Source organism: Neolamprologus brichardi, chromosome 7 (genome assembly GCF_056152115.1).
Source record: "Neolamprologus brichardi isolate AB-2024 chromosome 7, ASM5615211v1, whole genome shotgun sequence".
NCBI lineage: Eukaryota > Metazoa > Chordata > Actinopteri > Cichliformes > Cichlidae > Neolamprologus > Neolamprologus brichardi.
This window is the reverse complement of record NC_142110.1, coordinates 69,082,155-69,103,670: the sequence shown is the minus strand read 5'-3', so window position 1 is coordinate 69,103,670 and position 21,516 is coordinate 69,082,155. Positions and strand designations below refer to the sequence as shown.

Here is a 21,516-nt window from a genome sequence, read left to right as displayed (position 1 = left end):
ACTGCAGCAGGCACAGAGAGGCAAACGGAAACCTCCAGCGCTGTCAGAGTGCTTATTACAGTCCTAACATCATCTCTTTATCTCCGTGTTATCTGATTAAGCTCCGCTCTGACACAAATGTGCTGCAGTCACAGATCTCAGAGTTCCTCGACCCTCCGAGCAGCAGCCGGACTCTCAGCCAGCCTCCAAATATTTATGCAGAGCTCATTAAAGTGGACAAAAAGTTTCCTCCTCCGCCTCATAACGATATCATTTTAAACACTAATAAGGAGCTCAGTCACTCGCTGCTGCGCTCAGATCAGCTTTATTACCGTTTTCCTCCAGTGCTTAAACACATTCCTTGAAACGATGCCTCGTATTCCCCAAACAGTAAACAAATCCATAACGTCTCACACAACTTCCCAAACATCGTGTTATCAGGTTCAAATGCAGCTCTACACTCAAAACCATTCACCCTGCTGGAAAACCAAACTCTGCCACAGACAGCACACACAATAAGTCGCACACATTGAACACAAAAAATGCAACCAAGGTACAGACGTGGACAAAGGTGGTTCCAGAAATAACTTTAATCTGACAAAAGTAATAATAAATAAAAATTCTATTAATCTTCACCAATGAAAGTTAGACTCTGCTTTTCAACCAAGCTTCAAATGAATCATTTAAAAAATGAAAGCATGAAACAGGCCTGGACAAAGATGATTAAAGGTGAAGGATATAAGAGCATCTCCAAGCAGCTGGATGTTCCCGTGACTACAGATCCACGGGACTGTAGCCGGCCTGCCTGACGCAGGAGGGAAAGTGAGATGGAAAATCCGAACGGTAACAAAAGAGCGCAGAGAGACTTCTAAAGAGATCTGAACTTCATGCTCAAGGAACATCAGCGCCAGATCGCACCATCCGTCGTTGTTTGAGCCAAAGTGGCGGCGTCTTCCTCGGCCTGGAGGTGCACACCGACATGAGGCTCTAAAATAACTCCTCTGAGTGACCACAGGAACGGCTCAGCACGTCTGACTCACGTGGTAAAGCAGGGGCGTAGTGGTCACAGCTCAGGGTGTGCTCTTTGGAAAGTGGTGTTATGCTTTTGAAATTTGGCTTCATAAGATCAAGAAAAACTAATCCCAAAGACGGCATTTTTACCACCTACCCACACATGCTGCAGCCTGTAAACACTCATAGAAACATAGAACAGAAATATGCTTTATTGTGGAAATCCAGCAGAGTTACAGGAAGTTGGAGCGTGCAGAAATCAGCTGCATGTGAAGCTCAGTGAGCTCAAAGAACTGGAAGAACGATAAATGTCTAAAAATGATCAGAATGTCCAAATAAACGGCGTCCTTCAGTTTAGTTTAAGGACGAGCTGATGTCACCTCGCCACATCTGCTTCATATGGTCATCTCCTGCAGGAGACACGCCTACAGCAGGGGGCGCTCTGCGGTCCTCCTCGGTGAATGAGCCAGCACCAGGCAGAGCTCACCTGCAGACTCACCTGCGTGCAACATAACCTGAGGCCTCACGGCGAGGTCGCTGCTCCTCCTCAGGCCGAGGGCGGATGTGAGGCCTCAGTTTCACCTGGAGAGCTGCCCTCGTGGTTACTGCAGGACTTCATGTTTTAAAAATGAAGCTGACAGGTTGCAGATGAAGGCACTGCAGACATCAGCTGAGCTTCGAACAAAGGCTTAAATCATCGAGTCAATAAAGATGCAACAAGTCTGTGAGCAAATGAAAGCACAGATGAAGTTCTGCTGCAGACGGACATCGCTACAACAAAAATGTTTATTTCTGTAACAATGAAAAAATGAAATCTGTCATTTGTTGTTCAGCTTTCAGTTAGGGTGGTGTAATATGGGTGGATGACGAGTCTGCTGCGTGTTTGTGATGCAGTGAAGAAACAGGAGCACAGAGGAACTCTCAAAGCTCTTTAATTACATCTAAAAGTCAAAGCAAAGAGTCACGTTAGCGCTGTACAAACTCTGACACACAGGTACCGATCACACGCTGCGCACATCCACCCCCCCACCCTGATCTCACACACACGCTAAAATGTTCACTGATCAAGTAAAAAGCCAGGAGGAGCATTCAGAGTCTCGCCTGCAGAGTAAAAGCTTCAATAAAAAGAGTCATGAATCCCACAGCTCCACCCACAGCCCCACCCACAGCCCCACCTTAAAATGCTATTAGTACATGAACTTTAAGCACATGTGGAAACAAAAGGACAGCTGGACGCTGCAGGAAGGAAAAGTTGCGCTTGATCACAAAAATTCAAGTTTTCTTCTGCAGGATTTTGAAGGATGAGGAAAGGTGTGTGTGTGTGTGTGTGTGTGTGTGTGTGTGTGTGTGTGTGTGTGTGTGTGTGTGTGTGTGTGTGTGTGTGTGTGTGTGTGTGTGTGTCCACTCAGACATCTTCCACTACAGGAGCTCGGTGACCCGACATTTAAAGTGTCGGTAAGTGCTCGAGGTGCTCCTCAGGGTTCTGTTCTCGGTCCTCTGCAGCAACGTCCACACACCTGCAGTTCCTCTGACGTCCAGCAGAGGCCCCACACACTCCTAACGTCTACAGCCTGACAAGCTGTTCTGGTCTCTACATCACTTCCCCTTTGTAACACCTGTGGGGCGGGGCTCTATAACTCACCTGTCTTAATTGGAGAAGGGTTTGCATTATTAGGGGCGTGGCCTCTGGACCAATAACACGGCTGCTGTGAGGTCACTAAGAGGCTGTCCAAGAACACTGAGTGAAATCTGAGGGTTTAGATTGGATGTTACCGAGCAACAGCAAGCTCCTGTAGTGGAACACACACACACACACACAGACACACACAGACACACACAGACACACACAGACACACACACACAGACACACACAGACACACACAGACACACACAGACACACAGACACACACACACACACACACACACACACACACACACACACACACACACACACACACACACACACACACACACACACACACACACACACACACACAGACGAGCATATTTTGACTCTTCGGCTCATTATTCCCCCCCCCCACAAAAAAACCCCAAAAGGAAGAAAACAAAAGTCTTGGACTTTATTTTGGTCGTTGAACAGAAGACGACAGAGAGTCTGCAGTTCTCCGTCCTTAATAAAAAGGTCATAATAATAATGATGATGATAAATCCTCTCATCACCTGGTCAGTGACAGCAGGAAGTGACCGCGCAGGCTGAATGTCGACCAATCGGCGAGTTTGGATGAAACCGTTACAGAGACGATTGATCTCCGGCGTCGTAGCGTGGAGTTGGCGGTCGGCGCGCTCACACTGCAGCGTTGGTCCTGCACGGAGGACCAACGCTGCAGCTTCCTGGAACGGTTTCTACATTTAGAGCGTCGGTCAGTGCGGCGCCCACGAGAAACCCGCAGACCTTTCACCCAGCTCGTAGAGAACCCCACGCCCCTGTGAAACCCCGCCCCCACCGGCTAAACATGTCGTGCAAACCCCACCTCGCAACTTCACCGTGACCTGAGGCCGCTCTGAGATGCAAACATCCAAACGTGATGAGGCGGACAGGAAACGCAGAGACACTCAGCTACCCCCCCCCCCCCCCCCCAAAGAAAAACAGACAAACTGTGGTTTCAGTGAGCACACACACACACACACACACACACACACACACACACACACACACACACACACACATGCACACACACATGCACACACATGCACACACGCCTTGGTTAGCACCAAACACACTGTAGTGCAGCTGGGTGGGGTTGGCAGGGTGGGGAGGGGTCAGAGCAGGTGAAGCTCCGCCCCCTCGTTGCCCTAACAGGAAGTGATTCTCCTCGTTTTCAGCCTTAAACACCAACACGTGTTCGATGAGCTGCAGCATTATTTCAGACATGCAGGAGCTTCCGTTTGCGTTCAGTCATCGCTCGCCGCCACGCCACCGTGCAGAGTCCTGCCTCAGGCACACGCAGCAGTGACACAAACACGGCGTGCTGAGTTCAAACACTTCAATCACTATTTCACATCTAAGGTAACGTCACATGGCACCAAACGCAGCACGTTGGAGTAAATGTGAAAGAAGCCACACCCCCACCCCTTCCTCGCCAGGCGCAGCGCGTCGGGAACCTCGACCTTCATCGTGCTGGGAGAGAATCAGGTGGGGAGGAGCTCCGTGCCTCCGTTCAAGTAGGGGCTCCTCCTGTGAGGAATGATGGCGTCCAGCTTCGGTCTGGGTTCACGAGCGCCAACGCCGCTCAGCAGAAAGGCTAGGGGAAGGGGGGGAGGTCTTTGTGTCCCTTCGTTTCCAGGTGGGAGACCCTGTGTGGGGTCGAAGCAGCACCCATTTTTGTGAGATAAGGCTTTGAGGAGCCCCCTTAACCGTCAGCCAATAGGAGGACTACCTGCTGTATGGGTCACCGGGGTAACTGTTGGGGCCTCCACCGCCAGGGAGGGGGCTGTGAGAGGAGGAGGAGGAGGGACCCGGCAAGGAGTTGTCGTCCGCCCGCCCGCCGTCGAACACATCGTCCACGTCCACAGCCAGAGAGAGCGTGGGCGGCGGCGGGGCCCACACGGGAGCGAGCTGTTCGCTGGCCTGCGGCGCCGGGCGCAGGTAGGACTGGGGCTGCGAGGCGACGAGGAGCGGACCGGAGGCGGAGGGGGCTGTGGCGACGGGCTCGGCGGTGGGCCTGGAGGCGCCCGTCTGCGAGCCGCGGTGGATGCGGTGGCTGACGATGATGTTGTTCCCAAAGCCGCCCATCGAGGCCATGGTGGTGCTCTGCTCCCGCTGGACCACCGCCGTCATGCCGCCTTCAGCGATCAGCCGGCGGATTCGTGCCAGAGCGTCCTCGCCAGACCCGAACTCGGAAGACTCTCCTGAAGCAAAGAGAGAGAGGCGGCGTGATCATCATCATCATCATCATCATCATGTCTCCCCTCAGGTCGTCTGTTTATAAATATTAATCTTTAAATACAAACAACATTTCATCCAAAACACACACAGAACATAAATGTTTGATATAAATATTTGTAACAAAACAAACATCTCGAGTAGAGGTGCAACGATACACAAAATAGTTCAATATTTTTTCGATACAAAAAAATATTCATGCCTTTTTAATTTGTCATTTATTAAAATTATAAATATATATTTTAACTCAAAAGTACAGTTTTAAAATTTAATGTTGCTGAAACAACAAAGTAATAAAAATAATCTGATGGAGGAATCCCTCCTCTTTGGAAAAGAGAGTTTATTACAGAGAAATGTCTCTTTCCAAAATAAAAGCTCTACTATACGCTTCTTCTGGGCTATATTCTCAGCAGCATATTAAACATATCAGGTCCCCATAAGGAGAATCATGTGCTAACGGCTGTCTAAATGACTCGGGTAAAGTTTGTAGCATGCGTGCTTGTTGTTTTTGTCTGCTTCCACTTGTCTTTGCACTAGGATGATGTTGGAGTAAATGTGCAGTCATATTCATTGTGTTCCCACTAGTGCTGTCAGCGTTAATCTGAAATGACGTTAATGCCACAACACGGCAAATCTCCGTTAACGAGCTAACTGCGCTAACGAGCTAACTGCGCTAACGAGCTAACTGCGCTAACGAGCTAACTGCGCTAACGAGCTAACTGCGCTAACGAGCTAACTGCGCTAACACACTAGTTCCCACCCATGTAATTGAGCATTGCGTGGCACATCCAACATACTGTTTTACTTTGGTCCATGACTCACTTACCTTCAGGGTCATACGTCACATGAAGACCAAAATAGTTCCAAACGCCAGATCTGAATGAGGGTGGGGGAGGTTCAATTTGCCATGTTGCAACGAGCTTAGCTTCTGTCTTGCTAGCTTGCGCTGCGCTCAGTGAATCTGCGTTCGACTACTCCGCCTAGGCTGCACTGTCGAGCGCAGATCCACTGAGCGCTCAACACAGACAGCATCATCAGAAGGAAAGTTGATAAAATAAATTAAAAATGTTGTATTGTTTGATACATATGCGTACCGAACCGAAAGCACTGTATCGAACGGTTCAATATCGATAGAGTATCGTTGCACCCCTAATGTCGAGGTAAAAACTGAGGATGGACATGGAGGCAGAAATGAAACGACGATGATGATGCGGCAGTAACAGAGGTTATTATGATGTCATGTTAAGTCAGTGGGTGGAGTACCAGCAGCGGTGGAGGTGCCGGTCTCTGCTTCAGCTGGGACTTCCTCCTGAGCTTGGCTGCTCTGAGACGCCTCCACCTGAGCCTGAGCCGCTCCACTGGTGGACGGAGCTTCAGGAGGGACACCTGGGAAGAAACACACCTGATGAGACCACATGCACACACACACACACACAAACACACACACACCTCTGCTTACAGTGGACGGTATTAAGATCTTCATGGGGACCAGAAATTGGTAGTTTACTATACTCGTGGGGACCAAAGTCCTCACGAGCTTGAAGCATTTTTGAGACTCAAAATGTGGTTTTAGTGTCAGGGTCACAGTTAGGTTATGGTTAGGTTATGGTTAGGTTATGGTTAGGTTATGGTTAGGTTATGGTTAGGTTATGGTTAGGTTATGGTTAGGTTATGGTTATGTTTGGGGTTAGGCGTTCATTTTTAATGGTTAGGGTTAGGGAAACCATTATGTCAATGAAGGTCCTCACTAAGATAGTTGAACGGGGTTGTGTGTGTGTCAGTACTCTGAGCGGGCTGCGAGGCGCTCGGCTCCGACAGCTCCCTCTCAGTTTGAGTCTCAGCGTTTTGCAGCTGGATGATTGGCGTCTGGGTTCCTTGCGATGTCACTGAAGGGGTGGGGTGTCGGGGCTGCAGGCCGATGGCGTTCATCAGTCCCATGTCTCTGTCCAACCTCCAGCCGGAGCGGTTCGGCCTGAAAATGAATCACAGGCCAATCAGAAACTCAAAGATCCAGACACGTAGCGATAAACTCTCACCAGCAGGGGGCAGCGATCGACGGAGAGGTGTGAGGAGACTTTGAGCTGTGTGCGTTTCTTTTTAGCCCCACCTCCACGCTGTTCTTACCTGGTTCAGTTTCTGCCGAAGCTTTGAATCCATTTTCAAACAAATGTAGAAAATGCAGCTTTAACCCCTCAAAGCCCAGCGTATCGTATGTGATGTGTTTCTGTGAGCTTTCAGGCTTCGTCATCGTCAGTGTGACTCAAAATAAATGTTTTAATGGCTGAATTACAAAAATATGGTTAAGTAACAAATTAGAATTTACATGCAGATTTGATAGATTTTTATATACTTTGTCTCAAAACGTGAAGATTTCACGTTTCAGGTTTTAAAGGGTCAAATAACCCGAGCGCCCGTCAGCTGCGACACCGACCACAACCACTGCAAACATCGCCGCAGGCGCTGAACTCACCCCGGCCTGTCGGAGCCTCGGCTCCGGCTCGTTCCGCTGTTGTTGACGCTGAACAGTGGCTCGCTGCTCGACTCGCTGGGGCTCTCGCCGTCGCTTCGATAGAACCTACACACACACAAAACCAAAGCTGGTCAGTTCACTTGCACTCAGGAAGCCTCACGGAGGGGGCGGGGCTTCGTGGACTCACACAACAGCATTAAACACTAATCGGGCTCCTCCAGTTAATGGTCTTCCTGCTCGGTTTGAGGATAATCAGATCAGAAGACGGGAGGGAGCTCAGAGCAGGCGTGCACGGTTATTTAACGTCACGCTCAGTCTGCAGCTTCTCATTCGCACAGTCAGCTGCAGAAGCCTGAATCTGCACGCCGACCTCCATCCCTGACCAGCGTTTTTGAGATGTCTGACTTAGCGGGACTTTGTTTTGGTGTCTGCAGACTCACACAGGCCGGCAGATCACCAGGTCTCCCTTGTTGGTTCCGTAAGCCAGTCCCATCCCTGGATCCGGCAGCCAGCGAGCAGAGTTGATGCTGACGTGGCGCCTCTGGTCCGGAGCCATGGGGTAGACCACGTTGAACACCATCTGAAACACAGACACACCGCAGCTGAAGCACATGTCACAGCAAAGCTGCGTCAAACCAGCTTTTCCTAAACGACGGGATGTGGAGCTCGTCCTGGATCCGAGCTCAGCACTCACTTTTGTTTTCTGGAACGTGGACGCTGCAGCGCGGGGAGCGTCCCATTCTCTGTGCGTGCTCAACTTTAGAGAATGTTCACCTGACAATAACGAAACACTGGCAGTGGGCGGTACGACTTACTATTCAGGATTTTTTAAAAAGTTGACCTCTGACTAGCGCTGGGCGATATGGCCTAAAATTCATATCGCGATATAATTTGAAGCATGTGAGGTAACGATATATATCACGATATATTCTTTTCTTCTGTATAACGTATTTTCCACACTTAAAATCCTTTAATTTTCTCAAAAATCGAGAGTGTGCCTTATGTATGAATTCTGGTTGTGCTTACTGACCTCGAACCGATTTTGGCAGAAATCTGTTAAAAACGTTTCATTACAACTTTGGTAAGCTGCACTGCTTGATGGATTGTTGGAGCGTTACGGCTGCTGTAGTGAGGAGCTTCACGGAGTAATCTGGGTCCTAAACTCCGTCTGCTTCAGGTCCCAAAGTCAAACGAACACTGAGAGTTAAAAACGGTCTAAATTCTTTCATCTTTAACCCTTTAAAGCCGGTCGAAGTGGGCACGCTCTGTTTTGTGTAACTATTTTTAAATCCTTGTAGCTCTGCAACCACGTGAGCTAGCACAATAATTTCTTTTGCATATGAAACCGGAGGAGTTGTACTTACATCTTATGCCATCAGCTTGTCCTCGGTCACAGTTTCCTTCCACATATAACTTTGCAAAAACTGCATAAAAGCACTTGCAGCAACAAAAACATAATATTCCAGAAACACACTTTGCCGATCCGATCAGCTGTTTGTAACACTTCCTATGTTGGAATAGACGTCAGCGCGAACTATCGCATGTCCGGCATTATCTGCCCGAAACCGGAAGTGACGTCATTTTCGTGGAAATGTAGTTGTTTTTTTTTTTTTTACCATATAGCCTCATGAGCCTATACTGGTGTTTTTAAAAGTTATCTTTGACTTTATGACTTTCTGTGTGGTTTCTGGGATGCTTAGGACTCATATTGCACTGCTGGAAATAGTTTATTTTGATGCATATGCTGCTTTTTTGCACATTTGCATTATAATATTTATTTTCGTTTTTCCTGCAGTGTATAAAAATTGGTGTATTTCAAAAATAAAACTATGAAGACACTCAAAATAAATTTCCTGTGGTGGGAAACTATTTTGTGCAACTTTTTTGTATTTACAGTTTTGAGGGATAAGCCTCTTAAATTTCTCTAACTAGAAATATATGTTAAAAAAACAAAAACGATTTTCAATTTTTTTGTAGTTTATTGCACTTTTTTGCAATTTATGTAATTACTGTGCACTTAATGCAGACATATTATTAAAATCTAGGCTGTAATGGTTGTATTGATGTATAGCAACTTGAAATGCTCCCAAAAATGGCTCTACAACATTGGCACTGCAGCATTGCTGCTTTACCAGGTGTAACAATTAAGTTTAACATCCATGAAAACAGAAGTTATTAAATTTAACGGAGTTAGAAGTTAACAGGAAGTTAGCTCGCTAGTTTACACCTAAACATTTCATACCATGTTCTGACTGAGAGATTTTTGAAACTAATTCAAACGTACAGCTCTGTTGTCACTTCCAACATAAATGAAGACAGAAAACTAAACAGCAGTGACGTTTGCAGGGTTACTGAAGTTGGGCTACCTGGTATATAATGATGTGCTACGTGATTGCTAGCTACACAGCTATGTTAGCATAACATTAGCACAGTGAAGCTGGAGGATGAACGCCAACTTTTTTTTTCCACTGATAAAAGTTAACGTGAGGGATTCTGGTGGTCAGGGACAAATGCAATCGCATAGCAGGATGCTATACACGGGCCAAACTTCAGTCAGGAGAACAACTGAGATCATTCATCCACAATACGAGGTTAGTTATTAATATACTGCAACAACATGGGAACAGAGCAGCTGCAGAGAATTCAGCATTAATGAATCAATGTTACGGAAGTGGAGGAAGTGCAGTTTTTGGCTTTCTCCATATTTCAAAAGTGCTTCATCTCTTTACTGTGACTGTCGCCATAATTTGCAGATGATAATGGTGGTAGCCGCTGCGATGCTTTCGACCAAAACAGGCGCAGCTTGATGACATCATCAACATGCGCTATCGTGATAGAGCGATATAGTCAAAATCTCTATCGTTGGCCAAATTTATATCGTTTCTATCGCCCACCCCTACCTCTGACCTTGACTGAGATTCAAACTCGCCTCTGGTCCCAATTTCTAAATCCTTCTCAGGTTATCAGACTCACACCCAGCAGCCTTTTACAGTGAAACATGAAGGCTTGGTGAGTTTTCATGCATGTGGAGGAAAAATTCCCTTAAAAAAATCTGATTTCACACAAACTCTTCAACTGGTCTGACATCATCATCGTTTACTGCCCGCTGACCTGACAGTTTTTAGATTTGTCCTCTAAAACAAACCTGATCTCTGTTTTTTCTATCAAATAAATCCGAGGCCCCTCTCACCCTGATGGACGTCTCTCCTCCGTGCGGCTGCTGCAGGCGGAAGACTTGCGCCACCATGTGGTCAGTGGTGGGATGCAGCAGGATCCTGCGGGAGGCCAGGCCCACCATCACGTAACAGCCCATCGGAGACAAGCTGACGGAGATGGCGTTTGGACCTGAGGGAGAAAACACCGCCGTCATCGTCACCATCCTACAAACCTGTGTGACAGAGAGACGCCGTCTCTGTGAGGACGTACCGAATCGCTTGGTGTACAGCATCTCTCCCAGGTTATGGGGGGCGAGTGAGTAGATGGCCAGGATGCCCTCGTCTGGGAAACCGCGCTGGCTGCTGGGAATGAAAACCGCCAGCAGCTGCCCGTCCGCAGAGATGTCACAGCTGGCATCGTTGTAGATTTTACAGTTTGGCACCAGAACGTTGACTGAGGCTGGGGGGGGGGCAGAGAGAGAGGGAGGGGGGGGCAGAGAGAGGGAGTCTGTGAGGCGTTCAGACTCAGAGCGGACTGTTTGTTAAACCCCATCAGAGTGACCTTTAACCCCTCCAAACCGGGCTGAGCAGGAACTTAAAGTATAAAGTTCAAACCCTCGGCCTCGCGCTCGTACCATTGCTGATCTCAGGAAGGTCAAACTTGGTGAAGTCCCACCACTGCAGGCGGTACGTGGTGTTGGCGATGTTGCTGGCGACCGCAGACTGACCGTCCCCGATCGACGCCCCTGTGGAGGACAGGAAACGGCGTCACTGGGCACGCTCAGTAACCCACATCTCCATTTGAAGAAAACAAACAACTTTGTGGTCACCGTGTCCTGACGGAGGTCGGACATGAGCCGCCTTCTTTTCAAATAAAGGCGTGTGTGTGTGTGTGCGCATACCTGCGAGCACCCTGTTGACAGAGGAGTGTGTGGCGAGCCCGGGCTGCCCTCGCTCGTGGAAGATCCCGGCGTAGGGCAGGTACTCGGGCAGGAGGAATCGGCTGCAGGATGACAAACAGGAATGAGAACCAAAGCGGCGAGCGCGAGTTTACCCGGTTCAGCGGCGTGTTCGGAGCCAACTCACCGAGGGACAAAGCGGCCCAGCGAGGGCGCAGACATCCTGGCGTTTCGAGGCGTCCGGTGTCGCGTTCTGTCACTGTTATCGCTGCAGAAACAAAGAGAAGGACTGAACAACAACCGCGACTCAACCAGCGTTCGCACGCATCGAAACTCGTTACTGCGGTGATGTCATTCATCGCTGTAATCACATGATCTGAGCCCGCCGGGCATCGCCAGTTTCCAGTCTTCGCGGGTCTGTCAGATTGGTTTTGATTAAACAAAATTAAATTCAGCCTCTCTTTTGAAAACAACTGAATTTAGCTGTGGCCAATAAGAGGGCAGCTGAGAGACGCTGCACGCAAACATATCTACAGCGCGGTGAAAAGAGCCCCGCCCACCACGGGAGAGGCTGGGATGGAAACACGAGGACTCGAGTCAACGACATCAGGGCTGCACGCTGCGTCTCTACAGGACAGCTCAGAGCCAAAATACGACGGCGGGGAACAAACGCCGTCTGTGGACCCGCCTACCTGACGGCAGGTAAAATAGTGACGATAACTTACGAGCTCACGTCTGATTTCAGCGATTTTAAACATCTGAGGCAAATTCCTGAACGGACTCCTGAACAGTGTTTTGTCCCGATTCATTTTCTAATCTTCGATGATGGACCGCCGTGTGCCGCTACACAGTTTTAACCACTCCTCCTAATGCACGCTCAATAATCCACCAGAGCCAAGGGCCCGTGGCCACGCCTTAATGATGATGATGTCACATCCTGGACAGGGAGGAACGCTGGTTTGAGTGAAAAGGGAAAGACCATCTCTGAATGGAGGAGGGGCCTAAAGGTACATCTGTCACCATCTTACATGCTGTGATTGCAGCCATTCAACTCTCTGAGAATGGGACTCATGGTTATTGATCAGTGATCATAAACTGACCTCACAGCCTGTTGTTAGTCTGTGGCGTTAGTTTCAGTCTTTGTGCAAATAAGGTTGAAACCTGCAGTCACCTGGACGAGTGATGAAAGGTTTCTCCCACTGAAAACGTCTCAGTGAACAGAATAAACTTCGGATTAGTTTTACTCGAAACGAGCCAACCCAACGAGCCAACCCAACCCCCTAACCTAACGAGCCAACCTAACGAGCTAAGCTAACGAGCCAACCTAACGATCTAACCTAACGAGCCAAGCTAACGAGCTAAGCTAACGAGCCAACCTAACGAGCTAACCCAACGAGCCAACCCAACGAGCTAACCCAACGAGCCAACCTAACGAGCCAACCCAACGAGCTAACCCAACGAGCCAAGCTAACGAGCCAACCTAACGAGCTAAGCTAACAAGCCAACCTAACGAGCTAAGCTAACGAGCTAACCCAACGAGCTAAGCTAACGAGCCAACCTAACGAGCCAACCTAACGAGCCAACCTAACGAGCCAACCTAACGAGCTAACCCAACGAGCCAACCTAACGAGCTAAGCTAACAAGCCAACCTAACGAGCTAAGCTAACGAGCTAACCCAACGAGCTAAGCTAACGAGCCAACCTAACGAGCCAACCTAACGAGCCAACCTAACGAGCTAACCCAACGAGCTAACCCAACGAGCTAACCCTCTCCTCGCCTGTCACTGCAGCCGCTGCGCTGACAGGATAAGACCGGCTCAGGTCAGTGTGCTGTGTGAACCATGAGAGGAAGGCGACCGAAACTTACTCGAGATCCTCAAAGTCCACGTCGCCACTGTCCATGGAGCCGGGCGGGTTGCTGGCCGGGCTGTCCGACGAGGAGGACGACATGGCCCGCAGCCGGTTCTGCTGGTACCGGAGCGAGCGCTGGCGAATGCTGTCGCGCCTCGACAGATACTGGATCATCCTCTGAGCGTAGTAAGCTGCTGGAGAAAGCCTGCACAGCAGAGGGCAAAAACGCTTTATCAGCAAGTGTCTGCAGAAACCTCTCAAACTCTGACCTCCACAGAGGCAAACCCAGCGACCTCGGCTTTGTCCATCATTTACCCAGAAACACAAGCGTGTGCAGCCACTCACATTTAACCCCTGCTGCAGCGTTCATTCCACTGGTGGGCGTTCACATTTTTAAGAACTAGTTTAATGAGCTCAACGCGTGTCAGCAGCTTTTTCTACGTTTAGATCTGTGTGATGTCACAGAGAGCAGACACCTCTAATGTGGCCCAGTGCGAGATAAAGGAGGATTATTCTGAACTCATGCCAAGCTGGCCTGGGAGAGTTAAATCAAAGCCCATATTGAACCTGGACTCGAGGTCCACGGCGGTGCTTCGGTACCTGGCTGGGTCGGGGTAGATGGGGTGGTCTCTGGAGCCGGACATGTCGTAGCGAGACAGTGACAGGAGAGAGGATTCCAGCAGCCGCCTGGGCGAGAAACACACAGAGCGCGCTCAGTGTTTGAGACACAGATGGTAGCTGATTATAAGCACTGCTTTCATGCTCAGCTGTGTGATATCAAGCAGACAACAGTCACCCTCACAGTGCTGCTTAAACCTGCATTCCCCCTAAAGCCCAGCAGGGGGCTGAGCTCAGCAAACACTCTGCTGGCGAGTTCACGAGTAAAACAAGAGGCTTGTTTAGGAGCGACGGTCTGATGGAGGGACCAGAATCTGACCTCAAAGCTGCGATGGTGAAAAGAAAAGGTGACGTACCTCCTGAGGGAGTCCTCGTCTGGGGGGTCAACGGGCATTTCTTGGCTTAAGGCCTCCGGTGGCTCCGCCGGCCGGCCTGACGCAGCCTGCCGGTACACCCTCTCCCACTGCGCCGTGTCCTGGTTGTACACCAGGCCCACCGTCTGCTCCCCGGGCTGGGTGGAGGACGGGGCAATGGGGAAGGCCACTCCTGTTCCTCCCACTGTTGCTGCTGGGGGAGGCGGCTGCTCGCTGGACTCAGGAGGCGCCCTCCTCTCCTGCGTTTGGACTTCCAGCATCCTCCTGGCCTCATCGGGCTGCCAGTGAGAGGAAGGGGAGGGAAACGAAGCAGAGGAGGACGAGGGGGGCTCCAGCATGGAGGTGGAGGCGGAGGAGGTCTTGCGCTCCCAGCGCTGGGAGTCGTGGTTGAAGGTGAGCAGGTTGTGGCAGGCCCGGCAGCGGTTCAGGTGACCTCGGGAGGCAGGGGGAGGGACGTTGTTCTCCAGGCTGTGGGAGCTGGGGGGCGGGGGGAGGGGAGGCTGGTAGTGGATGATGGTGGGGGTGGAGGAGGAGGAGGATGAGGAAGGCCCGGGCCGGTCCGGGTCCATGTTGTTGTTGAGCAGTTCCTGACTCTGCTCCTGGCCGCCGTCGGCCATGGCGCCGCCCAGCGCCGGCTCCATGTCGATGGGGCCGATCTCCAGGAAGTAGCGGCTCAGGTTGCACTGCAGCACGTTGCGGAAGGAGGCCGTGTTACCGCGGGCGCTGTCCCAGAACGGGTGATGCCCACTGCTCGTGCTGGCGGTATCCCGGGCTCCGGGCTCTCCCTGCTGGGGGAAACCCCGCCCCTCGGTGGCGGAGGTGTAGACGGGGGAGTGGGAGGAGCCCTCCTGCTGGCGGAGCACAGACAGAAGGCTGATGGAGGAGGAGGCGGAGGTTCTGGGAGGCAGCATGCCAGGATTGATCCCCCCCTCCCTCACACTCAGCAGGTTGCGAGTCCAGTCGGGTGCCGGTCTGGGCGTGGAGTGCGGCTCGTGGCCGCCCGGAGGGGCGGGGTTAAGAGAAGCGCCGGCGCTGTAGTAGACGGAGGTAAAGGCGGAGGTTCGCTCCGAGGGCTGTCTGGGCTCAGTGCGAGCTGAGGAGAAGGTGGAGGCCGGGGGAGGCTGGAGTGAGTCCGATGATGCCCGTGGATCGGGCGGAGGCACAGAGGCTCCGTCTGGCGGGGGCGCCGTTCGACTGATGGAGCAGCGACTGCACATGCACACCATGCCCAGGTGCTGGGTGCAGCCGGGCAGGGGCGGGCCGCGCTCCGAGCTGGGGTACTGGGCCAAAGGGATGCTGGGAGACTCCGCCATGTTACTTCCACTTTCCCCGAGAGGCCGCGGCTGCTCGCCTCCGGCCTGAGCCCCAGGCGAGCGGGACGACAGGATGTGGAGGAAGTTGTGGAGGATGGGCGTGCGGCGAACCGGCTGGGAAGGCAGGAAGGAGCGCTGACGGAAGTGAGGCATCTCAACGCTGTCCATGGGAACCTCCGAGTCCTCCTCGCCCTAAAGGAGGCAGAGAAGAAGAAAACACCTGATCAGGTTAAACGGCGGGGACGGGACGACCTCGTCTACTTGTCACCCAAAACCTGCTGTGGTGATGTCATCCTCAGCAACGCATCTGCAGTCACCTCCCAGAAAAACCAACCAATCATAACACAGAGACAGGAAAACTGTCGGTGCTAGCTCCGCCTCTGAGCGAGACCTCTCGGTGCTCGGCACGCCCTCAGGTCCATGACAGCGTGATGTTTGTTTACATGCATTACTCGCTCTCTTGGTGAGGCGTGCAGCTGAGGTGAAACATGGCTGTCATCCTCAAACATGACGCTACCTCGCTAAGAAATGGCTTCAGATCATCGTCGTACCTGCTGATTGGATGGATTCACGATCGCCGTGAGCAGGTTGTGACCGAGAGGGTCGAAGCGCACCAACCTGACAGACACAGAGAAGAAGTCGATGAAAACACCTCCAGCGACATGTTAATAAAAACGTAACAGCAGCACGCTCTGTTATTACTGTCACGTCATGCACGCGCTCAGACTCGACCTCTGACCAGCGGCCGTGTTTAACCCACCGCACTCTCTCCGTGTCGCTGCCCGTTTTCACCACGGCGAAGGGCTCGGGGCGGCTCCAGTCCCAGAAGTGGAGCTCATTGTTGGTGGCGATCAGGAGCAGCTGAGCAGTTGGGTGGAAGGCCAGGGAGGCGATGGCGACGTTGCTCTCGGTGAACCAGCTCTCACTCCCGCCCTGCAGAGCAGTTACAGTTACCGTCTGATGTGGAGCAGATATGACCAAAAATATTTATCACCACATACATCTGAAAATCTGCGATAACGACATAACTGATGATATAACTGACACGAGACTAAATACTTTACAACTCCACAACTTTATTAGTGCAAAAACCCATCAATGTATTTTCACTTAAACAAGCAGCTGTTTTTTATGTGCATTAAAGTTGTATAAAAATTTAACAGTGCAAATGCAAATTCCTCGCTGACAGTTTAACTAAAAGGCATTTCCAGTGGAAACTGGCCGACATATCCTCAGCATAACCATGTATAATATCCACAAAACTTAAAAAGAGGTTAAACACACACAATACGGTAATATTATGTTGAAGCACAGTACGTATCACTCCGCGAGGCTCCGCCTACGATAGCCGTAATGCTCCAACAATCCATCAAGCGGTGCGGCTTCGTAGCTTAGCAAAGTCGTACTGAAACATTTGACAGATTTTCGAGCGCCGTGCACATAAAATCGCCTCGAGGTCAGTAAACACAACCAGAGTTCATACATAAGGCACACGGGATTATAAGGGGCTCTGTCGACTCTCAGAAAAATCAAAGGATTTTAAGTGCCGTATTTTCCAAACAACACGGTAATAACGACGGCCCGCTAGCATGCGCTACCAAAAATAGTGCTTTGTTGTGTATCTGACGAAAGCTAAACCAGTTCCACACCAGTGAAGCTGCAGCATTTTTACAAACCAGTTCTGGTTCATCGTTTCATTCAACGATCCACTTTCACTCTTCTTATTCTCCGTCGCCGCCAAAACAAAGGCACTGTGCATGTGCGTTTTACCCATATTCTGTCGCCATGTTTCATTTTCCTATCGTTGCCCAACGTTACACCGGCGTTACCGTGAACGTATGATATAGCCCCGCCCTACTCTGATGTCCCGCTGCGCAGACGGGAGCGAGAACAGAAACACCGACTTCATGTCCTCATCAACAGGCTGACATGACAGCATTTAGCACCCTGCACTGCTGTACAATGTTTGGGGGGGGGGGGGGGGGGGGGGGGGGGTACTCACATGCAGGTCCCAGATCCGGACTTCGCCATCAAGGCACCCAGAGGCCACCAGGCCAGGAATTGTGGGGTGAAAGGTCACACACCAGGGGGTTCTACGGTGGCCCACTAAGGAATGGAGGCACTTTCCAGTCTTCACCTCTGTTATGTAAATGTTGTGGTTGACGTGGGTCGACGCCATGAGGGTCCTGCAGACACAACGTTTCCTCTGAAAGGCCCAGCTGAAACTTTACTGCAGTATCAGCACCTCAAACTCAGCTACACTTCAGCTCTTTTCTGTTCTTACGTCTGTTTGGTAAAGTCTCCTGATTAAACACTACATCGATAATACTCTGGTAAAAAGACCCAGTACTGACGGAGTCTCCGCCTCCACCTGTGCTGTGACTTGACTCACCTGTCAGGGCTGAAGGCCAGCAGGAACGTTGAGCGAGGGCTGTCCGGCAGCTCCACCTTCTGTTGGAGACACAAACATTCACACTCAGTGGGAAGCGCTCATAAGCACACACTCCAACACATCAGCAACGCCGCCTGCTGCCAACAATCCGACCGCTCCCCAACAACGCCCTCCTGAGCCCTGCGGGCTGGAACTGGACGATTTTGTTTTCAGTTCCTCCCCACGACGCTCCGACCCCCACAGCTCTCACTTCTCTACTGTGCAGCAGAAGCGCCTCAGACGGGCGTATTTGTCCCACTGTGGCCAAAGCTGGTAGGCAGGCCTGGTGTTAAACTCAGCCACATACATCCCAGCAGCTGCTGGGAAAACGCAAGGAAAAACAAAGTTGATAAAAACTGATTGTGACACATTTTTAACGATGATTCTTATCTGCAAAGCACTGATGAGTGCGTCACCGCACAAACAGGAGGAAGACACAGTCATCAGAAAGCCTGAGCAATAAAAGCTAAATTATTAGCATGTCATTTGGGAGCAGGCTGTAGGGGGCGCTGTCTGAAAACGGTTTGGTTCTTAGAGGAGAGAAGAAGCTGAAACTTGCCTGACTCTGCCATTTCATCCAGCGGACTTTCTCCTCCACCAGGAGCTGCAGGAGGCGCTGCGAGCCAAAGATCTGCGAGCCGCGCTCCCGGCTGGACAGGATCCGGACCGAGTTCCTCTGACGAGACGCCATGATGCTACCGGTGTCCTCGGCTGATTGGCTGCTCACTCCCGCTGCTGCCAATCCGACGCCATGCAGAGTCTGGGCTGAGAAAAACAACCTGAAATAAATCGAGCTGAAAGAAACGGTTACTATGACGCTGCGGCGCGAAGTCGAGGCCAGGAGAGCGAGGGGGCGGGCTTTGGGCAGGAATGATCATCAGCTGCTGTGTTTCACTGAGCGGCTGTTAGTCTGAAGTCAGCTGGTTTTCATCAAATTCACCAAAATTATGATAACAAATTGTTAATAATTTGGCCTTAAAGGTTTATTTACTCAGAAACAGGAGAGAGCCAGTCACACACAAACACAGATTTATCAGCTGCCTGATCTCAATCCATCACTCGCCGTATTAAAACTATATTAAACTGATAAGAGCAGCGATGACGGCTGAAGGTCGCACCATTAAATGTTCATCAGCCGAGCTTCAGTAAAGATCAGTTTACTGTCAGAACACAGAGTCGTCTCTCAGCAGCTGGGAAGGTTTCACTGGTTTCACTGGTTTCACTGGTCGCCTGCAGCTGGAACAGATGCTGCAAACACATTTACTGACGACGCTGAAGCTGAGCTTCCATTTAAAACCACTTAGACCCAAATGGCGTGCGCGCAGCTGCAGGACGAGGGAGGTCACAGCGCCGTCAGCATCACCACCCGGTGGAGATCATTTAAATCTAACCATGTGTGATTTTCACCAACACTCGGCTCAGGACTGCTCAAACCTCGTATTTCATGGCGTCACACGCTCCACAGCGCCACCTACAACATTATGACGTAAAGTCTTAGACTACACTACTGACAAGAGGAACGTGCCGAGCCCCGACAGGAAGCTGGAGACTTCTGCTGCTTCCTCACCTTTGAACCTTTCACTGTTGCTGCTACCCTTCTGTCACACATCTCCACCCACACTCTCTTTGGAGGGTCGACCAAACTTAAACCCTCATGACCTCGGCTCCTTCCACCACCTTCAGAGCATACCTCCACCTGCTCCTCCTGGCAGCCTGTGCAGCACCACTGCAAACAGGAAGAAGCTCAGAGCAGATCCCTGACGTAATCCCACCCCCACCTTCAACACATCTGTCTCTCCGAGCGCACACGTGCCCCGCACCGCCCTCAGGTGTGTCCTCGTGCACCACAGTGACCTTCTCTAAACTTTCCATCAACACTCAAAGCAAACTTCACGTCTGTGGAGCATGAAGCTGCTGCTCACTGATCATCAGCTCTCTTCTTGCCCAGCTTCAACATCTCTGTCTCACATCTTCATCCCTCTGCAGTTACTACAGCTCGGCCTGTTCTTCAGGACCACAGCCTGCCCGCTCTCCTGGATATCTCCACACCTGCACAGGTATGTCATTAGGACCAACCACCTTTCCCCTCCTCCTCACTAGTCCTCTGCACTTCCTGGTTCACCAACTAGCTTTCATCCATTCCACGTACCACTTCCATCATTGCTGTACAGTCTTTTCAGTCATTAGTAGTCTGCATCTCTGTCCTTAATTACTCCAACCTGCTGCGCATCCTTTCCATCTCCATCCTCCGTGCCCAGCCTCTCATACAGCTCACTGTAAGTCTTTCCCAGCCTCCCACTACCCTCGTCTTTTTTCATCCCACTTTTTATGTACCAGCCACTTGATCTAAATATTATCCTGTTACAGATACTGTTGGCGCAGTAATTATCACAGTATTTGTACTCTGAGACACACAACACTTCACAGTTTCAGTTCTGAGGGAGTCTGTCTCCGTGTGTCACTGTGCTCCTCTCATGAAGAGTAATGTGCAGACTGATACCAGCTGTGCTCAGTCTCTACAAACATCTGCTTTGGAACAAACAGCTGTTTTTGTTTTTTACATGAGCTTAGTCAGGCTGTTTGTTTCGTCTGTACAGGGTCTGGAGACCCACAGACCCGGTGATTTAACGTCATCACTTTGTAATTTGCCAGGTGAGGCTGTTCTGGTTCCTCAGGTGAGCCTAACCCAGAGCTGAGGCGCGTGAACCTGAAATAAAGAGGTTCGGAGGCAGAAACGTCATCAGCGTGAACACACCTGTCACAGTCCGAGTCAAATGATAAAAATACAGAAATGTTTCAGCTTCACACAGCTGGCTGTGAGCCTGAGGGCCTCCAGCCGGCACAAAGCCTCACACCCCCGCTGTGCTCACGGAACCAGAGCCGCGGTGAAGCGAGCAGAACCTAAGAGTGGACCTCAGCTGATCGGAACCGTCCGAGGAGCCCCTCAGCGCCTACATGTAGCTCCCAGGCAGCGTCGTGCCGAACCGAGCCCACAGATCCAACACTTTAACCCGCCCGGAGTCCATTCAGAGAGCAAACAGGGCGTGAATGAGAGGCTGCTGCTGTGAGCCGGGCCTACCTTCCTTTATGGATCCATTGCGGCGCTACGAGCTACTGAACAGCTAGCTCTGCTAGCTCGGCCAAAACGGAGACCAACGAGCGCCGGTACGCTAAGATCCTCCGCTTTATCCCGATCTTCTACCGAGCACCGACCGCTGGCCTCAACGGGCAGCGCTCGTATTACAAGACGGGGGCGAACAGAGAAGCTTTTCTAAGGCATTGGTCCGATTTTAAAGAGGCTGCCCGACGTCAAACTGCTACTGCGTAACCTGCTAGCTGCTCGCTAGCCACATACTCAGACCTACCAACAGAGCCCAGATACAAAATCGTCGATCACGAAAGAGTCTGCTCACCTGCGCCAGGGGTTTAATGCCGCTGCCCGGAAACGAAGCCAGCAAAGAAACTGTTTTCAAGAAAGGCGGTTTCACGCTTTATTGTGAGGGTAATTCAAG

The 21,516-nt window shown here is 50.9% G+C and overlaps 1 protein-coding gene across 2 annotated transcripts; it reads right to left on the bottom strand.

Moving 5' to 3' along the window:
- Nucleotides 1-3,686: 3,686 nt before the first annotated feature.
- ambra1b (autophagy and beclin 1 regulator 1b) lies at nucleotides 3,687-21,359 on the bottom strand. Of its 2 annotated transcripts, none has more exons than XM_087844251.1 (19): nucleotides 21,084-21,359; nucleotides 18,564-18,769; nucleotides 17,966-18,024; nucleotides 17,576-17,759; nucleotides 16,334-16,506; nucleotides 16,125-16,191; nucleotides 14,243-15,765; nucleotides 13,869-13,955; nucleotides 13,285-13,473; nucleotides 11,606-11,686; nucleotides 11,422-11,522; nucleotides 11,155-11,265; nucleotides 10,791-10,979; nucleotides 10,555-10,709; nucleotides 7,805-7,944; nucleotides 7,365-7,469; nucleotides 6,643-6,866; nucleotides 6,158-6,280; nucleotides 3,687-4,860 (listed from the first exon to the last, which is right to left on the bottom strand). In XM_087844251.1, exons 2-19 carry the CDS (start codon nucleotides 18,693-18,695, stop codon nucleotides 4,385-4,387), a joined length of 4,119 nt encoding a protein of 1,372 aa, XP_087700377.1. In that variant the 5' UTR covers nucleotides 18,696-18,769; nucleotides 21,084-21,359; the 3' UTR covers nucleotides 3,687-4,384. The 2 variants fall into 2 exon arrangements, with proteins under 2 accessions (XP_087700377.1, XP_087700378.1); XM_087844252.1 differs by having other exon boundaries at nucleotides 6,679-6,866.
- Nucleotides 21,360-21,516: the final 157 nt, after the last annotated feature.

Excerpts from the sequence above, each read along its gene's own strand:
- ambra1b (XM_087844251.1), bottom strand. The coding sequence starts at position 18,695 with ATGGCGTCTCGTCAGAGGAACTCGGTCCGGATCCTGTCCAGCCGGGAG. Across the intron at positions 7,945-10,554 it reads GAGGAGAGACGTCCATCAGG|ATGGTGTTCAACGTGGTCTA; the intron begins GTGAGAGGGGCC and ends TCTGTGTTTCAG. Across the intron at positions 4,861-6,157 it reads CGGCACCTCCACCGCTGCTG|GAGAGTCTTCCGAGTTCGGG; the intron begins GTACTCCACCCA and ends TCTTTGCTTCAG.